Raw genomic sequence first — 24,970 nt, forward strand, 5'->3', positions numbered from 1 at the left:
CACAGTGGTTTGCACCTGTAATCCCAGCTATTCAGGAGGCTGAGGTAAGAAGACTGCTGGAGTCCAAGTGTTTGCACTTAGATTCAGTGGAAGCCAACCTTGGCAACCTTGTCTCAAAAATATACAACTTCCCCCCACTCCAACACGCACAAAATTTTCTTTAAAAGATCACATCTTGATGGACTTGTTTCATGTTTTAGAAAACTGTCATTACTAAACATTTCTGTACAGAGATACAGAAGAAAAATTAGAATATATATATATATATATATATATATATATATATATATATATATATATACACTAGCAATAAAAACAATCTTCCTCATGTTTTCTGTGGTTTCTAATTGTCTATAAGACTTCCTATTGTAGTATTTTGGCACATATTAGGGAGAATGTTTTTTTTCAGTATTCACATAGTACAATGCCCCGTAACAGCAAGATGGATATAAAACTCTGTGCCTGACTCAGTCCTCTCATAGGTAGCCCCTAGGTGTAGCAGACACCCCTGCTCTGCCCTCAGGACTCACCGCAACAATCCTGTCTCCCACGGCAAGGGACCCTTCTTTGGCGGCAGGGCTTCCTGGCACCACGGCAGCAGCAAACACTCCATTCTCCAAACTGATGCCACTGTCTGCAAGCCACAGGAGGGCCCTGGGTGACCTGACCTGGCTGCCCCATCCCATCTCTACTGACTGACCTTACACACTGTACTCAGCCCAGCACCCCACCCAGCCACCCCCCATCCCCCCGAGACTCATCACATCAGGCCTGGTGAACCAGACACTTGGAACCTAGACAGCAGCCTGCCAGGAGCGCACAGGGGTGGCACTAAAGTGACATCAGTACTGCACCCCTGGAAATGATACCCCTGTACTCCTGAATACACATGCAATCCCCTCCCTCTCTACCAGAAGGGCACCTGCCACACCAGCAGGTCCACTACCTTTCTGTCCACTGAGGTTGATGTGCAAGGGTGTGACCACCTTCCCCCCCAGGGACTTCCTGCGCCGCACAACCATGTTGATAGCCCCCTCCCCATGTAGAAGAGCCTTCATGGCCTGCTTCTTGTCCTTATTGATTAGGTCCACATCGTTGATCCTCAGCAGCCAGTCATTGACCCTGAGGAGAGGTACAGCCAGGTCAGTGCTCATGCAGACCCTACAGCCCGTGGTAGCCCTTGCCACTCCCATTCAGGGCCGGGGGGGGGGGGATGGGGGGTGGCCCTCAGGGTCAAAGGCCAAAAAGAAGTGTATTGCTTGCAGATTCAAATCCTGGCTCTGTCATTTAGCAGCTTTGTTACCCTTGTTCCCTCTGGGCCTTCACTGTCCTCACCTGTAACATGGGGCAATAATTGAACCTGCCTCACAGGACTGTAAAGTGCTTATACCAGTCCTCTGCAAGCAGTAAGACTATGTAAGCTATTTTATTTTTTGATACCAGTAATGAGGCTTGAACTCAGGGCCTTATACTCTTATTTAGCCTCCTCCCTCAGAGATGGTACTCTATCACTTGAGCCATACCTGGCATTATGGTAGTTAACTGGATAGAAGTCTCATGGACTTTCCTGCCCAGGCTGGCTTTGAACTGAGATTCTTAGCTCTCGGCTCCTGGGTAGTGTAAGTTACTTCATGCAGTGTCAGAACAGGGCCTGCCCCGGTCTCTCACCACCTACCACTGAGCCCTTTACCACGCAGAGGAGCAAAAGACAGCACCTGGTACCCAGAGAAAAGCCAGATTCCAAGGCACCTGAGAGACAATTTCCTCAAAGAGCAACTCAACTAAATCTGAGACCTTGGACAGACTCTGAGTCCCCAGATGTTGGGATGTACTCATTTCACTGCCACTTGGGGCCCTGGGGGCTCTCTGGATCCAGTGGGAGGACCCTGCCTTTCCCTACCAAGGCCTGGGCCTCTTCACCTCTTACCTCAAGCGGCCATCAGCGATGCTTCCTTTGTCCACTTTAGTGACAAATATGCCACAGTCCCCAGGAAAACAAGGCTCATTCACACCCTCGGCCATGTCAAACCCAAGTGCCTTCAGGTCAACGTCCTCCTGTCAAAACAGCAGCACTTGACAATGCAAAGCAGCCATCATCCGTCCCTACTCATAGAAGCTGCCTTATACCCCTTTGGCCACTGCTAAGCATCTCCACTGCTCTGCCTTGTCCCTGCTGGACAGCTACAGGGCAAGAATGCATTCCTGCCCCCACAGGTAACCCCAAGAGCTATGAAATGGGGGCACTGCCACAGAGCCATCCTCTCCTTCCCACAAAGTCTTCATGTGGAAGACAGCAGGGAAATACATCCACCCCAAGGCATCTTACCGTCTCCCTTTCAAACTCAACCACTTCCGTTTCCCACTCCATGGAATCGGTGTCGATAGCGGAGTCGTGGGAGCTGTGGGCCATCAGCTGCCGGAATCGGGCCTCCTTTTCTAGCTGGGATTCCATCTGTTCCCTGTGAAGAGAGAAAGCATGGTTATGGCCCTGAGGGAAACAGAACATCCCATCAAGTCACAGCTCCAACCAAAGCAGCCATTCATAAAATCTAAGCGAAGCTCCTCCCCTCTGGCATTCTATACCAGCTTCCCCAAACACCTGGAGGAGCAGGTAAAGGCTACTTGAATTATCAGTAGATTTTTATAGTTGTTTATTTTTGTTCGGTTGGTTTTTGTTTGTTTGGGTTTTGGTTTATGTGTGTGTACTCATGTGCACATGCCAATCCTAGTGCTTGAACTTAGGGCCTGGGCACTGTCCTTGAACTTTTGTATTCAAGGCCAGTGCTCCACCACTTGAGCCACAGCTCTACTTCCCACCTTTTGGCTGTGAACTGGAGATAAGAGACTCATGGATCTTCCTGCCTAGGCCAAGTAGCAGCGATTATAGGTGAGAACTACCAGGGCCTGGCTATTCTTTTTTTCAGAGAGAAATGCTTCCTGGATTTATGTAGAATAAAGAATGAAGTTGGAGAAGTCCCCTTCCTAAGATTTACTACAAGGCAACCATACTGAATTCTGCACAGCACTGTCAGGGAGACCAACAGACCTATGAAAAGAACAAGAAACCTAGAAATAGCCCCACAAGTATACAAAGGTACACAAGTAATCCAAGCCCTCCGCTAGCCATGAGGAGTAGCACACCATCCAGAACAAAAACAACCATCTTATCTCATGTATAAATCAACTCAAAATAGGTCACTGACTTAAATGTAAGACATAACTATTAAACTCTAGAAAGAAGCTGGGTGTGGTGGTGCATGCTTATAATTCCAGCACTCAGGAGGCTGAGGCTGAAAGAAGTTTGAGGCCAGTCTGGGCTTCATAGCAAGACTCGATCTCTAAAACCAAGGTGTAGCTAGCTCAGTGTTCAGTGCTCGCCTAGCGTAGGCAAAGCTCTGGGATCCATTCTCAGCACTTGCCCAACAAACAAAAATACTTTTTTTTTCCTTTAGAAAGAAAATACAGAAACCCAGTGCCAGTGGCTCATACCTATAATCCTAGCTACTCAGGAGGCTGGGATCTGAGGATCATGGTTCAAAGCCAGCCTGGGCAAGAAAGGCCGTAAGACTCTTATCTCCAATTAACCATCAGAAAACCCAAAGTGGCACTGTGGCTCAAGTGGTAGAGCGCTCACCTTGAGCTGGAGAGCTCAGGGATAGCACCCAGGCCCAGAGTTCAAGCCCCATGACCGACAAAAAACAAACAAAAGAGAAAATACAGGAGGATATCTTTGACCTCTATAGATACATTAGGAAATCCCTAGCTATAACATAATCCATTACAATTTTATAAATATCAAGCTGGGAATGGAGGCTTAAGCCTGTAATCCCAGCTATTGGGGGAAACAGAAATTAGAAAGATTATAATCTGAAGTCAGGTCTGAGCAAAAACTCAAGAAACTACTTTAAACAGGAAGAGTGGTTTTGGAATTGTGTCTCAATTAGCCTTGACCAAAAAAACTAAAGGATTTGTGCCCAGACCTTGAGTTCAAGCCCCAGTAATGCGCGCGCGCACACACACACACACACACACACACACACACACACACACACACACACACACACACACACACACACACACACACACACACACACACACACAGGCAAATGAGCACATGCATGCACATCCACACACACATCTACACAAAGGGTTTGGGATGAAGCTCAAGTGGTAGAGCATCTGTTTAGTAAATACAAAGCCCTTGTTTAAACCTTAGTACTGCCAGAATGACTATAATCCTAGCTATTCAGGAGGCTGAGAACTGAGGATCTCAGTTTGAAGTCAGCCTGGGCATGCAAATCTTGAGAGACTCTTATCTCCAATTAACCAAAAGACTGGAAGTGAAAGTGTGATTCAAAATGGTGGAATGCCAGCCTCTGAGCAAAACAGCCAACTGAGAGCTCAAGGCCCTGAGTTCAAGCCCCAATTTTGGCACATGAGACTGTGCATGCACACACACATACACCAATACTTTGTATTTCATCATCATCAAAATTTTAAAGTTTGGCTTTGAGGAAAATCCAGTTCATCCATGAGCTCTTGGCATACATGTAATAATCTGCTTTTGTTTCCGCTCAAGTGGACAGATTCCCAGGACTGCATCTTTGCCTGAGCCAGGGTCTAGCTGGCCAGTTTGAGACTACTACTCAGCTCTATGCCTTCTTCTCCTGAGACATAGTAGAAGTCAAGTCACAGCTCATCCAGACCAGCATGCCCATAGCTAAGCACTGATGCTGTCTGTCTCTCACCACAGGAAGTACCTATGCTTCCACAGGTGGGCCACTCTAGCTTAAGTAAGAAGCCAAATCCCTCTTCCATGCCTTCCTGGTGGCTCCAGGCTTTCCCTCAAAAGCAAGTCTATCCTTGATTCTACCATCTGCCAGACCAAAGCCTCCTCCTCTGGGGAGAGTCTGTCACTTTGCCCCTGAACCTCAAATCTGCCTTTGAGTACTGCAGCTCCAGCACTTCTGGGTTCTATATGAGTCTGTTCATCTTGGGAGATCTGGGGAGATGGTCCTTCACCTACAGCTATGGGCTCAGCCAACTTCCCTTATTAAACTGAACTTTGAATTTTTCAGCCAATGTCATCAAGTGTGGCCCAGGGAGGGTGCTGGAACAGAGGGGGAGGTGCCCATCTCCCAGATAGGCATCTGCTTAACAGGCAGCATAGACTCCCCAGTGGTTGTTACAACAACCCTGGAAACACACACATGTCCAGATTGCCATTATCTTTGTTACCGACTCATCTGTGTCCTTTGGTGTCCTGTGACCACAGCTAGGGCAACAACTTGGTCAGTGCCAAGTTTTTTACTATTTCCCTGGTGCCTCTCAGGGGCCCTTGCTCACATAGAGCAGACTCGCTTTGCAGAGTAAGAGGAAGGGAATGGATGGTGGATGTTACCTGCATGTCTGTCCCAAATGGACTGCCTGGGAGCTGGGACCTTCTTTCCCTCATGCCTTGGTATGTGGTGCCTACTCTGTCATCTTCATAGACTTATCAAAGGCTTGGTGCCCTCCACTGTGAATGTCTGGTTAACTGACAGTATGGAGACTGCATGTGGACCCATTCCACAAACTGGCAGCGAGGCAAGGGCAGGGGCAGATAGTAAGGCAAGCACACAGGAACAAGCCCCAGCCCAATATACCCAAGGCTGGCCTGAAGGGAAGGAGGATGCCTTGTTCCAGACCTATGCCCACCCTGGGCAGGTGCCCACCCGAGCCTACTTGAGCTCCTTAAGCTCGCGGCTGACATCGTTCTTCTGCTTCCGAGTGTCGTCCAGGCTGCGCAGGGCCTCAGCCAGCTCACTCACGGCCCGGTCCCGCTCCCGTCTGAGGTTGTCGCACAGGGTCCTGGTAGCACAGGCAAAGGCAAAGTCACCGGGATGGGTAGGGGTAACCAACAGCCTGGCAGCCCCTCTCCCAGGTCTCAAGCCCCTGCTGACATCCCCTCATCCCTACACGGAGCATGTAGGAATCAAAGGATGAGCCCACCCAGCCTATTCCCACTGCATGACTCAGAGAGACATGCCAGTGACCAGGTGTCAGACTCCAGCATCTGCCACTTGTCCTGCTTCATCCTCGATGAGCCTGGGGTTGATGCCCCTTCTACATACCCACTATTCTAAAGCAGACTCACGGAGCAGGGCAGGGCACAGTGGCTGTCCTCTGCGGAGAAGCCCGAGCCTACCCAGTGGGACCCTATGCTCCATCACCCACAGGTCTCAATTATATACATGCATCCTCCCATCAAGCTGGAATGCCCTTAAGCCAGGACTCGGTCCTCAACCATCCCTGCAGCCCAAAGCTCTTACAGGCACAATGGGCTCTAAGAAGGAAACCCCTGGGCCACCTTAGACACCCAGAGAGGAGGTGGGGATGTATGGCCTCATCGCACAGGAAACCAGGGGGATGTGCTCTGCCACCCCTGAATCAGGGGCTGGTCCCCATCCTCCCCACGCACAGCGCAGTCGGGACTGCCCCATGGAGAACATGGAGAGGAGGAGTTCCATCTGCAGGGCCTTGCCACCTCCATCTCTTGATCAATGCTGGTCTCTCCTCTACATAGCCACAGGGGTCTTCCAGAATGCCCTTGTAGCCCACCCATCTCAACAACATGTGGCAATCCCGGCTCTGCCCCAGCCCTGGAGCACATCCACATCCCTCTGCTTCCCTTTTGTGGCTTTCTCAAGGACCTCCTCAGCCTTTCTCCTGACTCCCAGCTACAGGACCAGGCCACGGGCACCCCCCTCCTAACCACTCCACCCTGCTCCATCCCTGTTCCCCACATCAACAAGCCCCACTCATCCTTCAAATTCTAGTTCAATCGCCTTATATCCAAGTATCTCCACACCCTATCACTGGGGCTCTGAATGCCTGTTCATGCGTTGTCTCCCCTCTTCCCAGGATCCAGGCTGCCCCAGATCCTTCCCAGGGATAGCTTGCATCTGAGAGCCTCACCCAAGGTCTCCAGGCCCAAGAGAGCTAAAGATCCTGGCACACGAGTACCTCTTGAACTTGTGGAAAGAATACATTTCCAGTGTGTTGCCCTCAGCAGAGACCCTCAAAATAAAAGGGTTGGCTCTGTGTCACTTTGCAGAAGCCTCAAGTGACACAGCACGCAGTTGGGACATCCAGGGTGAAGTGGCATGGAAAATGGACACAATGGGAAACTCCATGGAGCCAAGAGACAGGGCTGCAGAGTATCAGACAAGGGTGATGCTCTGAGGCTCCCACCTCTCTCCTTGATCCAGTGGCAAATACTTTTGACCCTCCCCAGAAACCTCAGTGCATCCTGGGGAGTCACAAGCCCATGCCTGCCTGAGGACACCCCTACCGGATGCTGTCGCGCTCTGCCACAATCTTGTCCCGCTCCTGGAAGGCCCAGTCCCGCCGGCATTTGGCCACATCTGCCTCCTGGAGGGCTTCCTTCAGCTCCTGGCACAGAGCCTTGCACTGCTTTCGAAGGACCTCCACCTCCTTGTTGGCTCTCCCAGCATCCATCGTCACGGTTTCTTTGATCTGGGGTCAGAGAGCAAGCAGAGGGGGAGGGGAGTGAGCCTTTTGCTTCAGAAGTGCCCCACCTACCAGTGAAGGATGAGGCTCACACTGGGGGGGGGGGGGGAAGGCAGGGGGCAGGATAGAGAAAAATACTGTGCCCAGGCCAGCATACCCCTTCCTGTACCCAGGCACTAGGTGAGGGCCCAATGCGGACTCTGCCAGCCCTACACCAACCCAGAGAAGAACTACAGCCTTGGCTAGGTAGAATGCCTCCTGTGGAATGCTTTGTCCAGACCCCACCCAGCCACTTACCCGGTTCAGGTCTTACACAGAGCCCACTGCATCATTCCAAAGAGCTCTTGTGCCAGAGCAATGACTCGAAGCAGTGAAGGGAGCAGGGGTTGGTCAGAACTCAGCCCTGTGGTGAGGGCAATGCAGGTGCCACATACACTAATTTGTAAAGATCAAAGTACACTACCAGTAATCCTGCTGGTGAGCATCCTGCCATCTCTCAGGTCCTTCACAAAGCAGAAATCTCAAGTATTTGTGCCTTTCTAGGCTCTTCAAGATTTCAAATCAAACTCTTAGAAGCCCTAGATGGAAGCCCTACCATGTTTGTTCAGGGGCTCAAAGAACATAGTCTACTGCAAGCATAGCTCTATTCCGGCTCTGCCTTCCACATGAGCAAAACTCCCTACCCCAAATGACTGGACTCAGGAGACACACAGGCCACAGGGAAACTCAGAAAGGTCTCCGAGGTTCCCACTGAGCATCCCAGAGGGTCAAGGAGACGGTAAAAACTGGGAGTCAGCATACAACCACATCTCAAGTGCACAGTCAGGAAGAGCTGGGGGAGGAACTGGAGAGAAAGCGTGGGGTAACCCCAGAGCAGCACCCTGGCAGGGTAGGCTTTGCGCAGGCCTCTCATATCCCAAGATCAGGGCTAATGTTTTCAGTTTGTGTTTCACTTGTTTTTATTTGTTTACTTTGCTATTTTCAAATATATTTATGTACATTTTTAAATTAAGGAGTTGTTTGTATTAACTCAGTCAAAAACTTATTATAATAATTTTAACCATCACTTTTTTTTTTTTTGGTCTGGTTGTGGGGCCTGAACTCTGGACCTGGGCACTGTCCCTCAGCTCTTCAGCTCAAGGCTAGCGCTCTACCACTTGAGCCACAGCACCACTTCCGGCTTTTTTCTTTTTGCTTATGTGGTGTTGAGGAATCGAACCCAGGGCCTCATGCATGCAAGGCAAGCACTCTACCACTGAGCCACCTTCCCAGCTCCCTAACCATCACATTTTTGAAATTCATACTGTACATAACATTTGATAATGGATGGATAGTTGTATATTTGAAACACTTCTTTTTTATGTTTTTTATTGTAAAATTAGTGTACAGAGGTAAAACACTTCTTAATACTTGTTTTCCCAAAGGTCTTGTCCCCTTGCTCTGAGTGACAAATCTCCTTGAGGCTGGAGGTAAAGTACAGGTAAAGGCCAACACTAGGGCATTGGGTGGCACCCACTCTACTCATATCCAAAATGAATTCACCCCAATGCAATGTCTCCTAGAAGCTTCAGTAGGAGGTGAGAGTAGGGATATGGTTTCTTGAAAAGGACAGTGGAACTGAGGAGCTGAGGAGACCCAAGTGATCTCTTGGATCCTTTAATGATGCCAATGACAACTTCAAGATCCCAGAGGTGCTGTGGCCATGGTCCCACCTTTAGTGGAGAGCTGACTCTACCCAGAGCTTCTCCCTCCCTACCTTGCTGCCTGCAATACCAGCTCCACCTCCAGAAGCTCTGCCCAGGAACTCTTCTGCCACCTGTGGTAGTCCTGGAGCCATAGGCTTAGGAAGAGATAGGCAGGTTTCCACAAGACCCCCATGTGGCCAGGCAGGAGGCCTGGGGACAAAGGCCCAGGGGCTGCCTCTAAGCCCCCAGCAGGGGGGTCTGAGAAAGTGGGATACAAACATGGTGGCTGGGCTCACTGAGTACACAGCTATCAGGTAGGGATATCATCTCCTCCATTTGGGGAGCCTCTCCTGTGGCAGTGACCCTCTGAAGCACCACCCTGCCAGTCTACCTCCAATCAGCCTCAAAGGCACCAGAGCAAGTCAAGGAAGTGGAGCCTCTGCCACCAGGGTGAACGGGCCCTTTTGCAGTGTGGTGTTCCCTCTAGGGGAATGAGTTAGAACCTGGGAGAACTCTCTCGAGAGGTGTTTTCCATGAGTGCTGCTAGCAGCCCAGTTAGTTTCTCTCCACTCCTGGGAGCAAGGAGCCTTCACCAGGCAAAGTCAGCCGACGGCAGGGAAGATGGCTCTGGAAAAGCCCACTCTGGGAGCTGGGGAGGAACTGAGACTCTGCCTGACCTCTAACCTCTCAGTGCCTCAAGCCACTCAAGAAAGCACAAGAAGTAGAGCTGTGAAGGAAAGAGGAATACAGAAAGAGGGCAAGAAAGCAGGGAAAACAGGATACCAAAATCACAAAGCAGCACTCCCTTGGCTGAGCAGAATGAAGACATTCTGCCATCAGGGAGCTCGACTAGCTGACAACGGAACAGCTGACTCCTGCCCCAACAGTGCCTCTCCATCCACACCGCCTGGACAGGATGGGCCTAGCCACAGATTGGCCACCGCTGGCCGATGGCAAGTAGTCCTGTGCACAGAGCCAGGACTGCATGAGGAGCTGAGGATTTTAGCTCTGGAAGCTACAAGGGTGAGGTGGGGTAGGAGTTCTCCTCTCCTGCCTGCTGACTCGGAACAACGCCTGGAAAAGATTCCTGCCTGACAGGTGACTTGATGCCTGGCCAACAGCCCCTGCACAGGTCAGAACCAAGCTCCAGACTAAAAGGGTGCCTGAGCACCATCAGAGTGATGGTTGCCGCTGCAGTAGCAAGGTCTGAACCCCAGCCACACTTGATACTGGATGCCAGTACCCCAAGGAATTGGGCTTGCCATAGTCCTCTGTGTTCCCCACACTTGCAGTATGCACATGTAACTCTTAAAATCTCACTAACCCATTGAGTGGGTTTGCTATATACATTCAACAGTCCAGGACCTTCAGACATTCTCTTCCTATCACTCTGTTTTCTTTATTTGGACATTTCCCCCAACAAGTAATCCTCCATGCCCAGGATGAGGAGTCAAAGATTTATCTAGAACATTTACCAAGTTCTAGTACATTGCCTTAACTATGCTAAAAATTTACTGTGCGTAATGATTCCTTCAAACATTTCATCCACACAGAAATGGAGGGACACAGGGTGAACAAATGCAGCAGTGGTACTCACTAGACACTATGTTGAAAATGAACTATACAATATGTAGGTGGGGATGGGAGGGAAAAACTAGGAGAGTCAGAGAAGGGGTGAGACTGTCCAAAAAGAAATGTACTCATTACCTGACTTATATAACTCTGTAACTCCTCTACATCACCTTTTTATTACTATAAATAGTTTTTAAAAATTAAATTCATCCAAGTAGAACACTCGGGTAGCACAAACAAGGCCCTGGGTTCAACCCCCAGTACCATGAAACAAAACAAAACAAAATGAAATGTCACCAGAGCACTCCTCCTCTTTGCGTGACTTCCAATGGTCTGAGACATCTCAGCCCGTATGTTTGGGACTGCCATTATTTGGTCCATTTCCCTACAGAAAGTTTCATATCCTAACAGGGCAGTAAGAGATGCCCATCATTCCTACCTTGTATGGGCCAATGCTCACTGATCATCTACATCACATCATCAGACCATCATATCTACCCTGTGAAGCAGATGCATTATCCTTTCCACTTGCAGATAGAGAAACGGAGGCAGCAAAAGAGAAGAAAGGTAAGAGGGTCCCATGACTAAGGAAGCTTCTGTTCCTTACACTTCCAGAGCCCCCACCACTGCTTGCACATTGGAGGAACCACTGCCTGTGGAAGACCAGCCTGGTCATCCAGCAGCCATTGGCACTGCCTTGGGCCTGTCAGAGTGATCTGGCGAGAGCATCCTGTGCACACTGTTCCTGCCCATATGCTTAACCTTTAACACTTTGCTTTTTTCCACTTTTGAAAGCTGACCAGCACAGAAAAGCAGAATCAAGAGGCAGGAGTAAGCTAGGTGCTTGTAGCTCATGCCTATAATCCGGACTACTCAGGAGGCTGCAAGCTGAGGATCACGGTTCCAAGCCAGCTCAGGCAGGGAAAGTACATGAGTCTCTTATCTCCAATTAACTACCAGAAAAACAGAAGTGGTGCTGTGGCTCACAGTGGTAGAGCACTAGTCTTGAGCAAAAATTGCTCAGGGATAGTGCCAAGGCCCTGAGTTCTAGCCCCATGACAGACCTCCCCCCCCCCCCAAAAAAAGCAGCAGGAATAAAGAATTACCTTGATGGAAAAGAAAATGTACTATTAATCGAGTCTAGAAACTCTAATCAGAGCCTCGCCACTGGCGGAAGAAAATCTCCATGGCTGTCCAGGCCCCAGCAGGGCATATGTAAACTTTATGGAAGGGAGCATCAGCAAGGAGGTGGGAGCAAGCAGGGAGAAAGGAAGAAGAATCCATCCACACTCATCACTTAGGATAGGAGCAGAATGGCCCAGCCCCAATGCTACTGAATGACCCAGCTACCTGAGCCTGGACCAGGGCTGTAGGAGAAAGGCCCCTAGCTCAGCCCAGCAGCACAGCTTCCTAGGAAGAGCCTGAGTGCCCCTTCCCAGAACAGACACAATCAGAGGCACAGCTGGGGGGAAAAGTCACTGAGAAGTTCTACTCTGCTTTCTTGCAGTGCTGAGAATAGAGCCCAGGGCTGTGTGTATGCCCAACCAATGTTCTACCATTGAGCTACATCCCCAAGCTCCTAAGAGTGTTCTTCAGATCCCACCAGGACAGTGGATCTTCACAATGAGGGAGTCTGGGGTATCACTGCTTTGCAGCACAGACAGTCCATGACGACGTTAGGCATGGGTTTGGCTATGACCACATCTGAGATGCCCAGGACCACAGCTAGACCTCCCTCCTCCCAACAGTCCCTGAAAACCCAGCTAAGGCTGCACCCTGGGCCTGAGCTCAGCAGTGACTGGCTGGTGTCTGACAACCCAGCTGGTGCTGGACCTATAATGAGAAGCCTCCCATCCCGGCCATGCCATCTCCCCTGCCCCATGCCCTCTACAGCTACCTCCCCTGCTGAACAGCCACCTACCTGCCGCAGGGCCTCCATCTCCTCACTGGCTGCCTTCTTCTCAGATGTGCTGTTCTTGAGCTTGGACTCGGCCAGCTCCACCTCAGTCTGCAGCTTGTCCAGCTCAGAGATGACCTGGTCACGCTCACTCATGATGAGCTTATACTCGCTGTACACAGCATCGCGCTCCTCCTTGTATTTCTCCGACTCCTTGGCTGTTTTCACCTGTGTGGTCCTCAGCTCTGTCAGCTCTGACTGCAACAGCTCCATCTCCCACTGCAGGTCCTTGTTCTGGGCTGTGGCCTTATTTAGCTCATGGTGGATTGCCTCGAACCTGGGGGAGGAAAGTAGCCACGATATGGAGGGGAGGGAGATCCAGGCAGCCGTCAGCCAGCACTGCTGCCTCCTGCCAGCTCCACTGTGCTGGACAGTCAAGCATGAAGTTTCGGGTGAGGTCATTCTCTGTACCCCCAAGGGAGAGCGGTCACAGAGTACTACTGCCCTGGGCTTGGAATTTTTCTCAGCCTTTTACAAATGCCAGAAGTTGAACTGAGGACTGCATGCCCTCTGCTCTACTAGAAATAATAGTGTATTTCTCCCACAGTCAAACTACATTATTTTGGGAGGTGGGGGAGAAACAAGACAAAACAAAAGTGATGCCAAAATCCCAGAACAGGGATAAAAGTGGCCTTAATGATGATTTGTTCTGAGCACCTCATTTCACAGATAGGGAGGACACGGCCTTGCAACATGGGCTATGGGCCAAGGTTCAGAGGTTAGCTCAGTCGTTCCAGGCCAGGAGGCCTTACACATAGGAAGTCTGCCATTCTAGTCCACTGTTTCCCCAAAGTGTGCCTGACCACACCAATTCTGATGAGGTTTCAACATATACCAAACAGCTATGTTCCTGCTGGTGGCTCATACCTCCAATCCTAGCTACTCAGGAAGCTGAGATCTAAGAATTTCTATTGGAAACCAGCCCAGTCAGAAAAGTCTGCCAAGGCTCTACCCTCAATTAACCAACAAAAAAGCTGGACTGGAGGTATAAATGAAGTGGTAGAACATCAGCCATGAATGCAAAGCTAGAGCAAAACATAAGGCAGAGAGAGAGAGAGAAGGAGGGGGGAAGGGGAAAGGAAGGGAGGGAGGGAGGGAGGGAAAAGAAAGGAAGGAAGGAAGGAGAAAGAAAGAAAGAAAGAGAGAGAGAGAGAGGAAGGAAGGAAGGAAGGAAGGAAGGAAGGAAGGAAGGAAGGAAGGAAGGAAGGAAGGAAGGGAGGGAGAAAAAAGAAAAGAAAGAGGAAGGAAGGAAGGAAGAAAGAAAGGAAGAAAGGAAGGAAAAAGAAAGAAAGAAAGAAAGAAAGAAAGAAAGAAAGAAAGAAAGAGGAAGGAAGGAAGAAAGGAAGGAAGGGAGGGAGGGAGGGAGTCAGGGAGGGAGGGAAGACACACAGGCAGGCAGGCAGGCAGAAAGAGAGAAGAGATAGAGAAAGAGAGAGAGAGAGAGAGAGAGAAATACAGAGATAGAAAGAGAGAAAGGAAGAGACAACAAGAGAGAGAGAGAAAGAGAAAGAGAGAAAGAGAAAAAAACACAAGAACCCGAGCTGCTGCTCTCCTTAGCTATGGCTGAGAGCATTAGTGGTATGGCAGGCCCACAAAGGACAGGACCCAACAGCTTTCAGGCCACTCCTTTGAGCCAGCTCTGTCCTCAGCTCCTACCTCCTCAGTGACAGGGCGCACTGGTGCTGGAGCTGGATGGCTGTGTCCCTCTGCTGGGTCAGCATCTCTGTCTGCTTCAGCAAGCGCTGGTTCTCCTCCCCCAGCTGCTCCAGGCGGCTCAGGTCTGAGTTGTGGATGGCGACCTTCTCGCTGTACCGCTTCCGTAGGGCATCATAGTCCTTCTTGACCACCTCCAGCTTGTCCATGGCCGTGTCGTACAACTTGTTCAGAATCTCTGATGACCCGTTGTGCTTTAGTACCTGGGATCGGGGGAATCCTGTTTACTAAGGGGTGGGGCAGACCTCTCCCTCTGCTTCTTGGTCTGTGGGTCCTGGTGGTGAACAGGCAAAGGGTCACTCTTGGGTCCTAAGAGGTCATGAAGTCTGATCTATGCCCTACAGTCACGCTGGGCTGGTTTGTACACAGTCATCCTTTCTTAAATACGTATTATTATACAGAGAATCCTCACTGTCACAAAACAAACAAGCAGTGTTCTGCAGAGGAAAGCTCAGATGGCAGGCCTGATACTTCACCTCCATCTTTCACAAAGCCTGCTGGAGGAACCTGATGGTGAATGGCTCTCATACGGATAGAAATTTTTGCCTAAGTGATAAGCTTGGCCCACAGCACCTAGACTGTACAATCACACTGTGCTGAACACCCCCCTTTTTCTGAGAGCTATAATGGCTAGTGCTTATAGACCAGCCCTGGGTGAAAGCTCAGACACTGATGTCCACTGGGCCTCCATGGGGGCTGCATGTCCTGAGCTGTCACAGTGCACACTGGAGGCTGTGGTAGCACCTGTTGGGACTCCACTGGAAGGGGACCCTTGAAAACTTGCACCTGGCTTCCTCTGGACTTTGCCCCTGCTCATGTCCCCTCCCCTTTGTTAACTCTGTTTTATGTCCTATGGTTGTAAATCTGAACCACTCGGTCTTCTGAGTCCTCCTAACAAATCACAGAAAACTGTGAGGTAGGGAACCCTCAAAATGTCTAGTACTGTTCCAGTTTCTGGTAAAGCTGGGTGGGACAGAAAAAGAACAGAGGGAGCCCTAGGGGCCCTTTATCCTAACAGGAAGAGATGGACACACAGAGAGACAGATCAAGTCCAATAATTTCATAGCAAACATTAAAAAAAAAATAAATGAAACTGGATACTGTGCAGGAAAGAGTTCTAAGTGGCAAAGGGAAGGGCTGCACAGGAGGTGAACTGGGACGTTGAATCTGGATGCACTCAAAGCAGACCTCCGGGCACTGATGGCAGTGGGGAGGGCAAGCGCAAAGGCCGCAGGCAGCACCACCAGGTGAATACCTGGGAAGAGGAAGAAAAGTTAGGGCAGAGTAGCCGCAGCTGGTGCCCAAAAGTAAGTAGGTTCAAGCAGAGGTACGGAGGAGGGGGCACAGCCCCAAGGCTAACAGGGAAGGTGCATTCTACGTGAGATGGAAAAACATCAGGGAGTTTTAAGTAAGAGAGACTCTGACTCTAAATTGGTGGAGCTAAGGTTAACGTGGAGTGGTGCTGTTCAAGCTGGGGGTAAAGTGTCTGCCAGCGGCCTGCTGGCTTTTCTAGGCACCCAGGTGGACCTGAGCGCTTGGTGAGTCACTGCTTCTGTGGTTTCAGATTCCTTATTTCTCAAATGACAGGACAGAACCGGAAAGGCTGGCTTAGGCCAGGCAGCTCCATCAGCCTGGCCACCACCTGGTTCACTGCGTGGGCTTCGACTTATCACAAGATCATTGCAGCCCAGAGAACCACAACCTGGGACGGTGGAATAGTCTCTCTGGAGAGAGAGCCGCACAAACACAACATGAAGAGCACCTGACAAACAAAAAAGGACCACAGAGAAGTAAAGTTATTCCCTGGAGACTCAGGATTAGATATGAACGCAGACTTCCAGAGAGCCAAGCCATCTCAGACAGCAGGCTCCATCCGCCTGTATTTCCCCTTTCTCTCTTTCTCCCTCTCTTTCCTCTCTCTGTGATGGTATAGGAGCTTGACCTCAGAACCTGGGTACTGTCCCTCAGCTTTCTTCCTCAAGTCTGTTGCTCTATCACTGGAGCCACAGCTTCACGTTCAGCTTTTTGGTGGTTAATTGGAGATAAGTCTGGTGGTGTGCTATTGGCTTTGAACCCTGATCCTCAGCTCTCAGTCTCCTGAATGGCTAGGGTTACAGGTATGAGCCACTGGTACCTAGCACTCTTTTCCTTTTTATTTATTTATTTATTTATTTTTTGTTGGTTGTGGGGCCTGAACTCTGGGCCTGGGTGCTGTCCCTCAGCTCTTCAGCTCAAGACTAGCACCCTACCACTTGAGCCAGAGTGCAACTTCCAGCTTTTTTCTGCTTATGTGATGCTGAGGAATCGAACCCAGAGCCTCATGTATGCGAGGCAAGCATTTCACCACTGAGCCAACTTCCCAGCCCTCTTTTCCTTTTTAATAAACTCTTCCTTTCAAAGGAAATCTTAGAAGGACACCAAAGACAGAAGTCATTGTAAAAAGCTATATAGGTGGGTTCCTTGGGCACTTAGACCTTAATTGTTTTATACAAGTGCTTCATTATAGAAGTAGAATGTATACTCAGATACAGCAAGAAGCCCAGGGTCTAAGCCCTGCACTGTCATTTTAAAAATCTTCTTTTAAAATGTAAAAAAAAAATTTTTAAACTTTGCATTAGTCTTCACATCTCATCACATCTCGAATTTCTATCCAAGAGACAAAACACTAGGGGTTGTGCAAGCCCACAGTGCATACTGCTTGCCCAACCGACCTATCTTCTCATCTCAGCCAGTGGTCAGCCAATGCCCAGCACAACTGGCCCATGCCTGGCACAGCAGCCTCACCACATGATGTAAATCTCCTGCTGACTTCATGGCACATGAGCTGCCTTTGAGATTCAGTCCAGTGGGTGCCGGAAGCATTTCAACAAATACACATAGCACACTCTTTGCTCTGACCCAAGGACATGCGTTCTGCTGCCATTGTTTTGATAACAGAAACAACACAACCACACACATAGTTGTCCTTCAATTCTTCCACATGTGACAACTTCTCTGAATATCTAAAGGAGGCATGAGGCCAAATCTTGGGATATGGATTTTCACTCACACTTAGGAGCCACACTGAATTATTCTCCCAAGTGGCTATGCCAACAGCAGCCATCGGAATTCTGAGTGACTGCCACCAACATACCCTCCGAGGACACTGCACACTCATTTTTTTCCATTTTTATTTACGGCAAACTATAATATGTTTTCCCCTTCATGTCATGCTAAGCATCTCTGAGCACACAATTCAGTAGTTTACGTATGGCACAAGATTGTGCAAGTAATCACCACAACATTCTCTCTCTTACAGAACTGAACTGGTACTCATTAAACAACTATGCAGTACCCTCTCCCTGGCCCCCACTGCAAATCTATTCTATCTCTAGAAGGAGAATCAAACAGTATTTGTCTTTTTTAGCATAATATCCTCAACATCACATAACATCACTGACTACTAAAAAGCCTGGGCAACTTTCTCCTTGTGCTTATGGAATGTATGTCTTATGAAATGTATACTCCTATCCTTTGACTTCTCTTCTTCTTTCCCTCTCTTTTTCCTTCGATCTCTAGTTGGCTGTTTTTACAGTGCTGGGATTGAACTGGGCTTTGTGCATGCTAGGCAAGTACTCTCCACTGAGCTACACTCCTAGCCCTATCTTTTAAATTATAGGAAATAACCCTTTTCAAGTTATACTCAATACAAATATCTTCTAATGTGTTGCTTTTAAATTTGCTGCGGTATTCTCTATTATGCTAAAGTTTCACATTTTAATATAGTAAAAAAAAATATATATCAATGGCTTCCTTTGTGGTTTATGCTTTGGTTGTTTTAAGAAATTCTCGCCGGGCACCAGTGGCTCACGCCTATAATCCTAGCTACTCAGGAGGCTGAGATCTGAGGATCAAGATTCAAAGCCAGCCCAGGCAAGAAAGTCTGTGAAACTCTTACCTCCAATAAACCACCAGAAAACCAGAAGTGGCGCTGTAGCTCAAGTGGTAGAGCACTAGCCTTGAGCTGAAGAGCTCTGGGACAGCTTCAGGCCCAGAGTTCAAGCCCCATGACCATAAAAAAAAAAAAAAAGTAAAGAAAAGAAATTCTCTTCTCCCTATCTGGAGATAATAAAGATATTCTCCTACTGTTACTTCTAAAAGTACTCGAGTTTTATTTTTTCCCATTTAAATATTTAAACAACTTAGATATATTTCTGTGCATGGTATGGGGTGGAAATACATTATTCTTTTTCATAAACCAGCTGACAAATTTGAAGATACAAAAAAAAAAAAAAAAAAAGCCACTGTGACCACTGCCTAGTGTCCAGCAAGGTGGCAGCCTTGGGGTGTGAGTAGACAATCAGAGGTTCTCCCACAGTGGTTCTGCCCTCCAAGCTTTGTTAAGAAACAAATTCACTTTCAGGGTGGCCTTGATGAAGGAAGCAGCTCAGCAGAGGCCACCATTGCCAGTCTACAATAAAATCTGGAGTGCCCTGACCTTGAAGAGATTAGATCCAGGTCCACATGGTAATCCAGGAGCAACAATCCTGGATCTTTTCTGATATACAACCCAGCTCTGGGATCTTAGGGTTAGAAGAGACGAGAGACAGACAGACAGACAGACAGACAGACAGACAGACAGACAGACAGACAGGATTGGACAGAGACAGAGATTAAGCCCTGGTCTGTTTCCACCATAATTACTGTCACAGTTCAGCCTCTTCCACAGATAAAAACCCTACCCAAAGAAGTGCTGCTTACTGGGAGCCAAACACCACCTTCCCATTCCTGCCCTCTGGCCTTCACTCCAACCATGGAGGATTGGAGGGTCATTCTTCATCCACAGGACAGCATGCAGGCATCCAAACAGGCTCACAGGCCTCAAACATTTCTCAATTTCTCTCAGGGCTTTGAATATGGTCTGTACTATGTCACTGACAGTCTTGGGAGAAATATGGGGGAACTGGCCACACTGACGCCAGAGAATGATCCTATCTGCTTTTCCTTTTCAGCAAAAGAAAACTATGTTCTCAGTAGAGTCCCATATGCACTCATACACACAAACACGCAGAGTTACATTCAAATATCTAGCTTCCTAGCTAAGGCTAATGGAACACAGAATATTTAGGACATCTGAGAAAAGAAAGTTGACTTTCATAAAGTACAATAGAAAAAAAAGGTACATTTTTAATGTTTTTTTGTCAGTCATAGGTCTTGAACTCAGAGCCTGGCCACTGTCTCTGAGCTTTTTTGCTCAAGGCTAGCACTCGACCACTTCCAGCCATAGCTCCACTCCCAAAAAAGGTACATTTTAAAGACAGGGGACAAGGCAGGAAGGAAAAAAAGAAAAACTCTTAGGGCTTTGTAAGTTTCCAAAATAACTGATGGAGCTTAATCAGAACAAAATGTACATTGTCTTGGACATGAGGTTTTACCTATAAGAATAAAATTTTAGACTATATGTACAAAAGAACATAAAGGCCAGACATTAGTGGTTGATGTCTGTATCCTAGCTTCTCAGGAGCTGAGATCTGAAAATAGATATTCAAAGCCAGCCTGAACAGGAAACTCTGTAACAGACTCTTATCTCCAATTAACTGCCCAAAAGCTGTAAGTGAAGCTGTGGCTAAAGTGGTAGAGCACTAGTCTCCAGAAAAAAATAAACCCTAAGCACCAGCACAAAGGAGAGACAGACAGACAGACAGACAGACAGACAGACAGACAGACAGACAGACAGACAGACAGACAGACAAACAGAGCATAAGAACATATGTTGGCTCCTATCTGTAATCCTAGCTACTGAAGAGGCTGAGATCCGAAGATCACAGTTCAAACCCAGCCTGGACAGGAAAAGCTGTGAGACTCCGATCTCCAATTAACCACCAGAAAACTGGAAGTAGTGCTGTGGGTCAAAGTAGTAGAGTGCTAGCCTTGGGCAATAAGAGCTCAGGGACAGTGCCTAAACCCTGAGCTCAAGCCCCACAACCACAAAAAAGAACTTGTGTGTTCACTAAACATTACATATAATAAAGAGTGCTAGCAATCAAAATACCATCATACTGAGTAGTGTTCATACATTACTAACAATAAAACCAGGAAGTTCTTTTTAGATATTTGAATTAACAGGGAATGGAAGGAAACCTATGATACACTATAGATTTAAAAAAAAAAAAAAAGAACTTTTAAAAGGGAAGTTTCAGGGAATAAAACAGAACTTTATGTTTATATTAAACATGACACAAAAGAAGTCTGCAAGGATATATGCCCTGTAGCTTCCACAGAAGCTACTGGTCATTTTACTAATTAAGATGGGACTATGGTAGGGGTCAATGGTTCCATGACTGCTTGCAGTTTTGATTTTGGTTTTTTTTCCCCCTTTTGCAAACAAAGAATGTATATTATTTTAATCAAGTATGATACAAAAACATACTCTGCTTTGCTTCCCTAAGACCTGTCAGTCTCCACCCAGGACCCCAGAGGAATCCAAGATGGCACACTGTGACCTACAAACAAGACAGTACAAGGGCTAGTCTGTGGCGCTCAGCCCCTGTGCCCCACACACAAACACACACAGGACAAAGCACCTGTCTGCTGTTCTCAAGTGGCAGAGGGATCCAGGCCTAAGCCCAGGGCTACTCTCCCTCTCAGAGCAGCCTCATTTCCTCTGAGATAAACCATGCAGAGGACTAAGAGGCCCCACAAATCCTTCCAGCAAACATACAAGTCAAACAAGTAAGTACCATTTACCCTGCAAGGGCCTCTTCAAGTTTACAAGGTGTGGGAGGAAGCAGGCAACAAAACCAGCCTTGTCTAGCCAGGTAGTCCTCTGCCTTCAGGCCCGGAGGGGAATAAGACTATGGCCACCCCATGTCTCAGAGAGCTGTGGTCAACCCATCACCTGGGTATCATAGGAAAGCAGCTACCCAAGACCTGATGAGTGAGCAGACAGTGAGAGGAGCAGGGAGCCTGACAGCTCACAGACCCCTCCTCCCCGCCCCTAGCCCTCCCTGGCCTCTTCTCCTAGTGGGGTCCTTGTGAGGACTCAGTAAAGAGCATGGGTCTAGAAGAACTAAGCTGGAGAACCATAATAACCAGGACTGATCTGGATCCCACCCACATAACTCCTGACATCAAGGGCCAAAGCCACAGGGAAAGAAAGGGGATTGGGGCTGGGAATGTAGCTTAGTGGTAGAGTGCTTGCCTAGCATGCATGAAGCCCTGGGCTCAATTCCTTAGTATACCACATAAACAGAAAAAGCCCAAAGTGGTGTTGTGGCTCAAGTGGTAGAGCACTAGCCTTGAGTACAGAAAGGCTCAGGGACAGAGCCCAGGCCCTGTGTTCAAGCCCCAGGATTGGGGGGGAAAAATAAAGAGGAAGGGAAAAAACTTCCCATATCTTTTAGGAGAGGGGCACGAACAGGAAAGGGAAAAAAAGGGGGAAAGGAGCAGTAGGCGACAATCACAGTCTGAATGCTTGAATGTTTCAAAAGCCAGAGAACTGGAGACAGAAACTAAGCCTTAGAAATTTTTGTTTTTCGGGGCTGGGAAGGTGGCTCAGTGGTAGAGGGCTTGCCTTGCATGCATGAGGCCCTGGGTTCGATTCCTCAGCACCACATAAGCAAAAAGAAAAAAGCCAGAAGTGGCACTATGGCTTAAGTGGTAGACCGCTAGCCTTGAGCTGAAGAGCTGAGGGACAGTGCCCAGGCCCAGAGTTCAGGCCCCACGACTGGGCCCCCCCCCCAAAAAAAAAAGAAATTTTTGTTTTTCATAAGAAGCTGAAATTTTAAATCTTCCCTTTTTTATTTTTTGGTCACTTGAGTTATGAGTTACACACCACACAATGTGCAATATGTAACTTTTAAAGCATGCAATTCAGGGAGTTATGGTGTATGCACAAGGATCTGAATCCACAAGGTTGTGCAATACTACCACTATCTAATTCCAGAACATTCTCGTGACACTGTTTTTCTCAGTGGTGTTTCCATTTTACATCACTACCAGCAATATAGGAGGGTTCCATAAAGAAACCTGCCCCATCACAATCATTGCTAGCCCTCCAGCCCAAGACCATCTCAAGTGGCAGACATCCCTTTCTAAGCCCTTCATATGCCCTGAAGTATAACATGTGCTACTCTGGGACCAGTTTCTTTCATTTGCTGCTATAGTTTGGATCTAGGAACATGCACCAGAGGCCCATGTGCTAAAGGCTTGGTTCCCAGCCTGGGGCACCATCAGAAGGTAGTAGACCTCAGCCCTCCTTCTCTCTCATCTCCCCAGCTGCCACGAGGTAAGCAGTTTCTTCTGCCATGTTTTCCCACAGTGATGTGCTGTTATACCACAGGCCCAGCAGCAGAGAGCCCCAAAAATCATGGACTGAACAGTCTACACAGGAGCCAAAACACATCTTCCCTCCTCACCAGCTGATGATGTCAGGCATTTGTTACCTTAGTGGAGGACACAGGCATCTGCCATGTTTTTATGCTGCATCACATCCACTGAAGGGAAATGCCTAATTATTCACTAGGTAGCCAGTGCTGGTGGTTCAAGCCTATAAATCCTACTTAGGAGGCTGAGATCTGCGGAGTGAGGTTGAAAGTCAGCCCCAAGCTGAAAAATCTGACTCTTTAATTAACTACCAAAAGCAGCAATGGAGTTGTAGTTCAAGTCGTAGAGTGGTAGCCTTGAGTGAAAAAGCTAAGGGACAGCACCTAAACCCTTAGTTCAAGTTCCTGCATCAACATGGATATGTGCACATGTGCATACACACACACACACACATACACACACACACACACACACACACACACACACACACACACACACACACACACAGATACAATGAGAAGACAACAACTCTTTGAAATCCCACCAGAGATGTAAAGATTGAACCAAGCCATAAGGATCAGACAAATCTAAGCTGTGAGACACCCCACAAAGCAGCTAGCCTGTGGCCTTCAAAGCATCAAGGCCATGAATATCAAAGAAGGCCTAAGAACTGTTCCTAACTGAAGGAGACCAAGGGAGACATGACAGCTCCACGCCATGCTTCACTCTGAACTATAGAAGACCCTCTTGAGACTGGCAAGGCTCTGTAGAATGAGATGATCAGACAGGGATGACGCTAATGTTTGTATTTCTGCTGTATAGAGCACCCTTGTTTCTAAAAACTACACAAACATACTTAAAGGAGTGATGAGGTATAAAGCTGACAAATTAGTCTTAAAGGGTATTAGCAGGGGCAAGACTGCATACTTGCACACTTTCTGCACGTTTTTCAGTTTTAAAAAGTTTTTTAGCCAGGTGCTTGTGGCTCACGCTACTTAGAAGGCTGAGATCTGAGGATCGCAGTTCAAAGCCAGCCCAGGCAGAAAAGTCCATGAGACTCTTATCTCTAATTAACCACCAGAAAACTGGAAGTGATGCTGTGGCTAAAGTGGTAGAGCATTTGCCTTGAGCTGAAAAGCTCAGGGACAGAGCCCAGACCCTGAGTTTAAGTCCCACGACCCAAAAAAAAAAGTTTTTCAGTCAGGTACCAGTGGCTCATGCTTGTAATCCTATATACTCAAGAGGCTGGGATCTGAGGATTGCAGTTCAAAGCCAGCCTGGATCGGAAAATCCATGAGACTCCAATTTAACCACAAAAAGCCAGAAGTAGAGCTGTGTGGCTCAAGGTGGTAGAGTGCTAGCCTTGAGAAAAAAGCTCAGGGACAGCACTCAGGGCCTGAATTCAAGGACTTGGTGCATAAGCACACGTGAATGTGAGCATGCACATGCGTGCATGGGCACATACACACGTGTGGCACGCACGCACACGCACACACACACACACATACACACACACGCACACATACATACATGCTTTTCAGCTGAGCACCAGTGGCTCACACCTGTAATCCTAACTACTCAGATATGAGGACCATGGTTCAAAGCCATCCCAGGCAGAAAAGTCCATGAGACTCTTATCTCCAATGAAACTCCCAAAAAAAGCCAGAAGTAGAGCTGTAGCTTAAATGGTAGAGTGCTTTCCCTGAGCCAAAAAAATAAAAATCTCAGGAACAGTACCCAGGCCCTGAGTTCAAGCCCCAGGAATGGCACCAAAAAAAAAAAAAAAAAAAGTTTTCAATTTAAGTAAAAAGAAAGCAATGAGGACAATGCTCTGCTGACATACCAGCTTTAAGAGTACCCCCAAGGCTCTGCTTTTGCTCAGGGATCAAAAATGTTCTGCAGGGAACTGACTATGCCTCTGTACTTGAGGGAACCTCGTCTCTCCCAACCAGAAATCTCCCAGTATCCACAGACACAGCACCTATCATGAGCCAGAACAATTCAGACTGGGAGCTACAAAAACAATGTGCAGTGTCACACACAGGAACCAGTGCTCCAGCAAGCCACCACTCACGCCTCTGTCTAGGTGAAGATGCGGTCCTGGGAACGGAAAGCACCAAGAGCCACAGGCCACACCCACTCTCAAATCACGCTGGTACAGCTAATATTTCCAAATTCTTTTTCCTCTTTTTCCTCCTTTGTACAAAGGAGTCTCAGTTCAACAGGT

General features: G+C 48.1%; 1 protein-coding gene across 2 annotated transcripts in view; it reads right to left on the bottom strand.

Moving 5' to 3' along the window:
* Positions 1–24,970, bottom strand: part of Dlg5 (discs large MAGUK scaffold protein 5) — a 105,124-nt gene that overhangs the window by 22,565 nt on the left and 57,589 nt on the right. For both annotated transcript variants that reach the window (XM_070020693.1, XM_070020692.1), the window contains exons 6-13: positions 14,383–14,642; positions 12,691–13,003; positions 7,334–7,518; positions 5,725–5,850; positions 2,327–2,459; positions 1,928–2,055; positions 947–1,122; positions 531–634 (exon numbers count right to left, since the gene is read on the bottom strand). In XM_070020693.1, coding sequence (XP_069876794.1) covers positions 531–634; positions 947–1,122; positions 1,928–2,055; positions 2,327–2,459; positions 5,725–5,850; positions 7,334–7,518; positions 12,691–13,003; positions 14,383–14,642 — 1,425 coding nt within the window. The remainder of the gene's footprint in view (positions 1–530; positions 635–946; positions 1,123–1,927; positions 2,056–2,326; positions 2,460–5,724; positions 5,851–7,333; positions 7,519–12,690; positions 13,004–14,382; positions 14,643–24,970) is intronic.

Source organism: Dipodomys merriami, unplaced genomic scaffold (assembly GCF_024711535.1).
Source record: "Dipodomys merriami isolate MVZ:Mamm:240054 unplaced genomic scaffold, mDipMer1.0.p SCAF_14, whole genome shotgun sequence".
Classification (NCBI taxonomy): Eukaryota; Metazoa; Chordata; class Mammalia; order Rodentia; family Heteromyidae; genus Dipodomys; species Dipodomys merriami.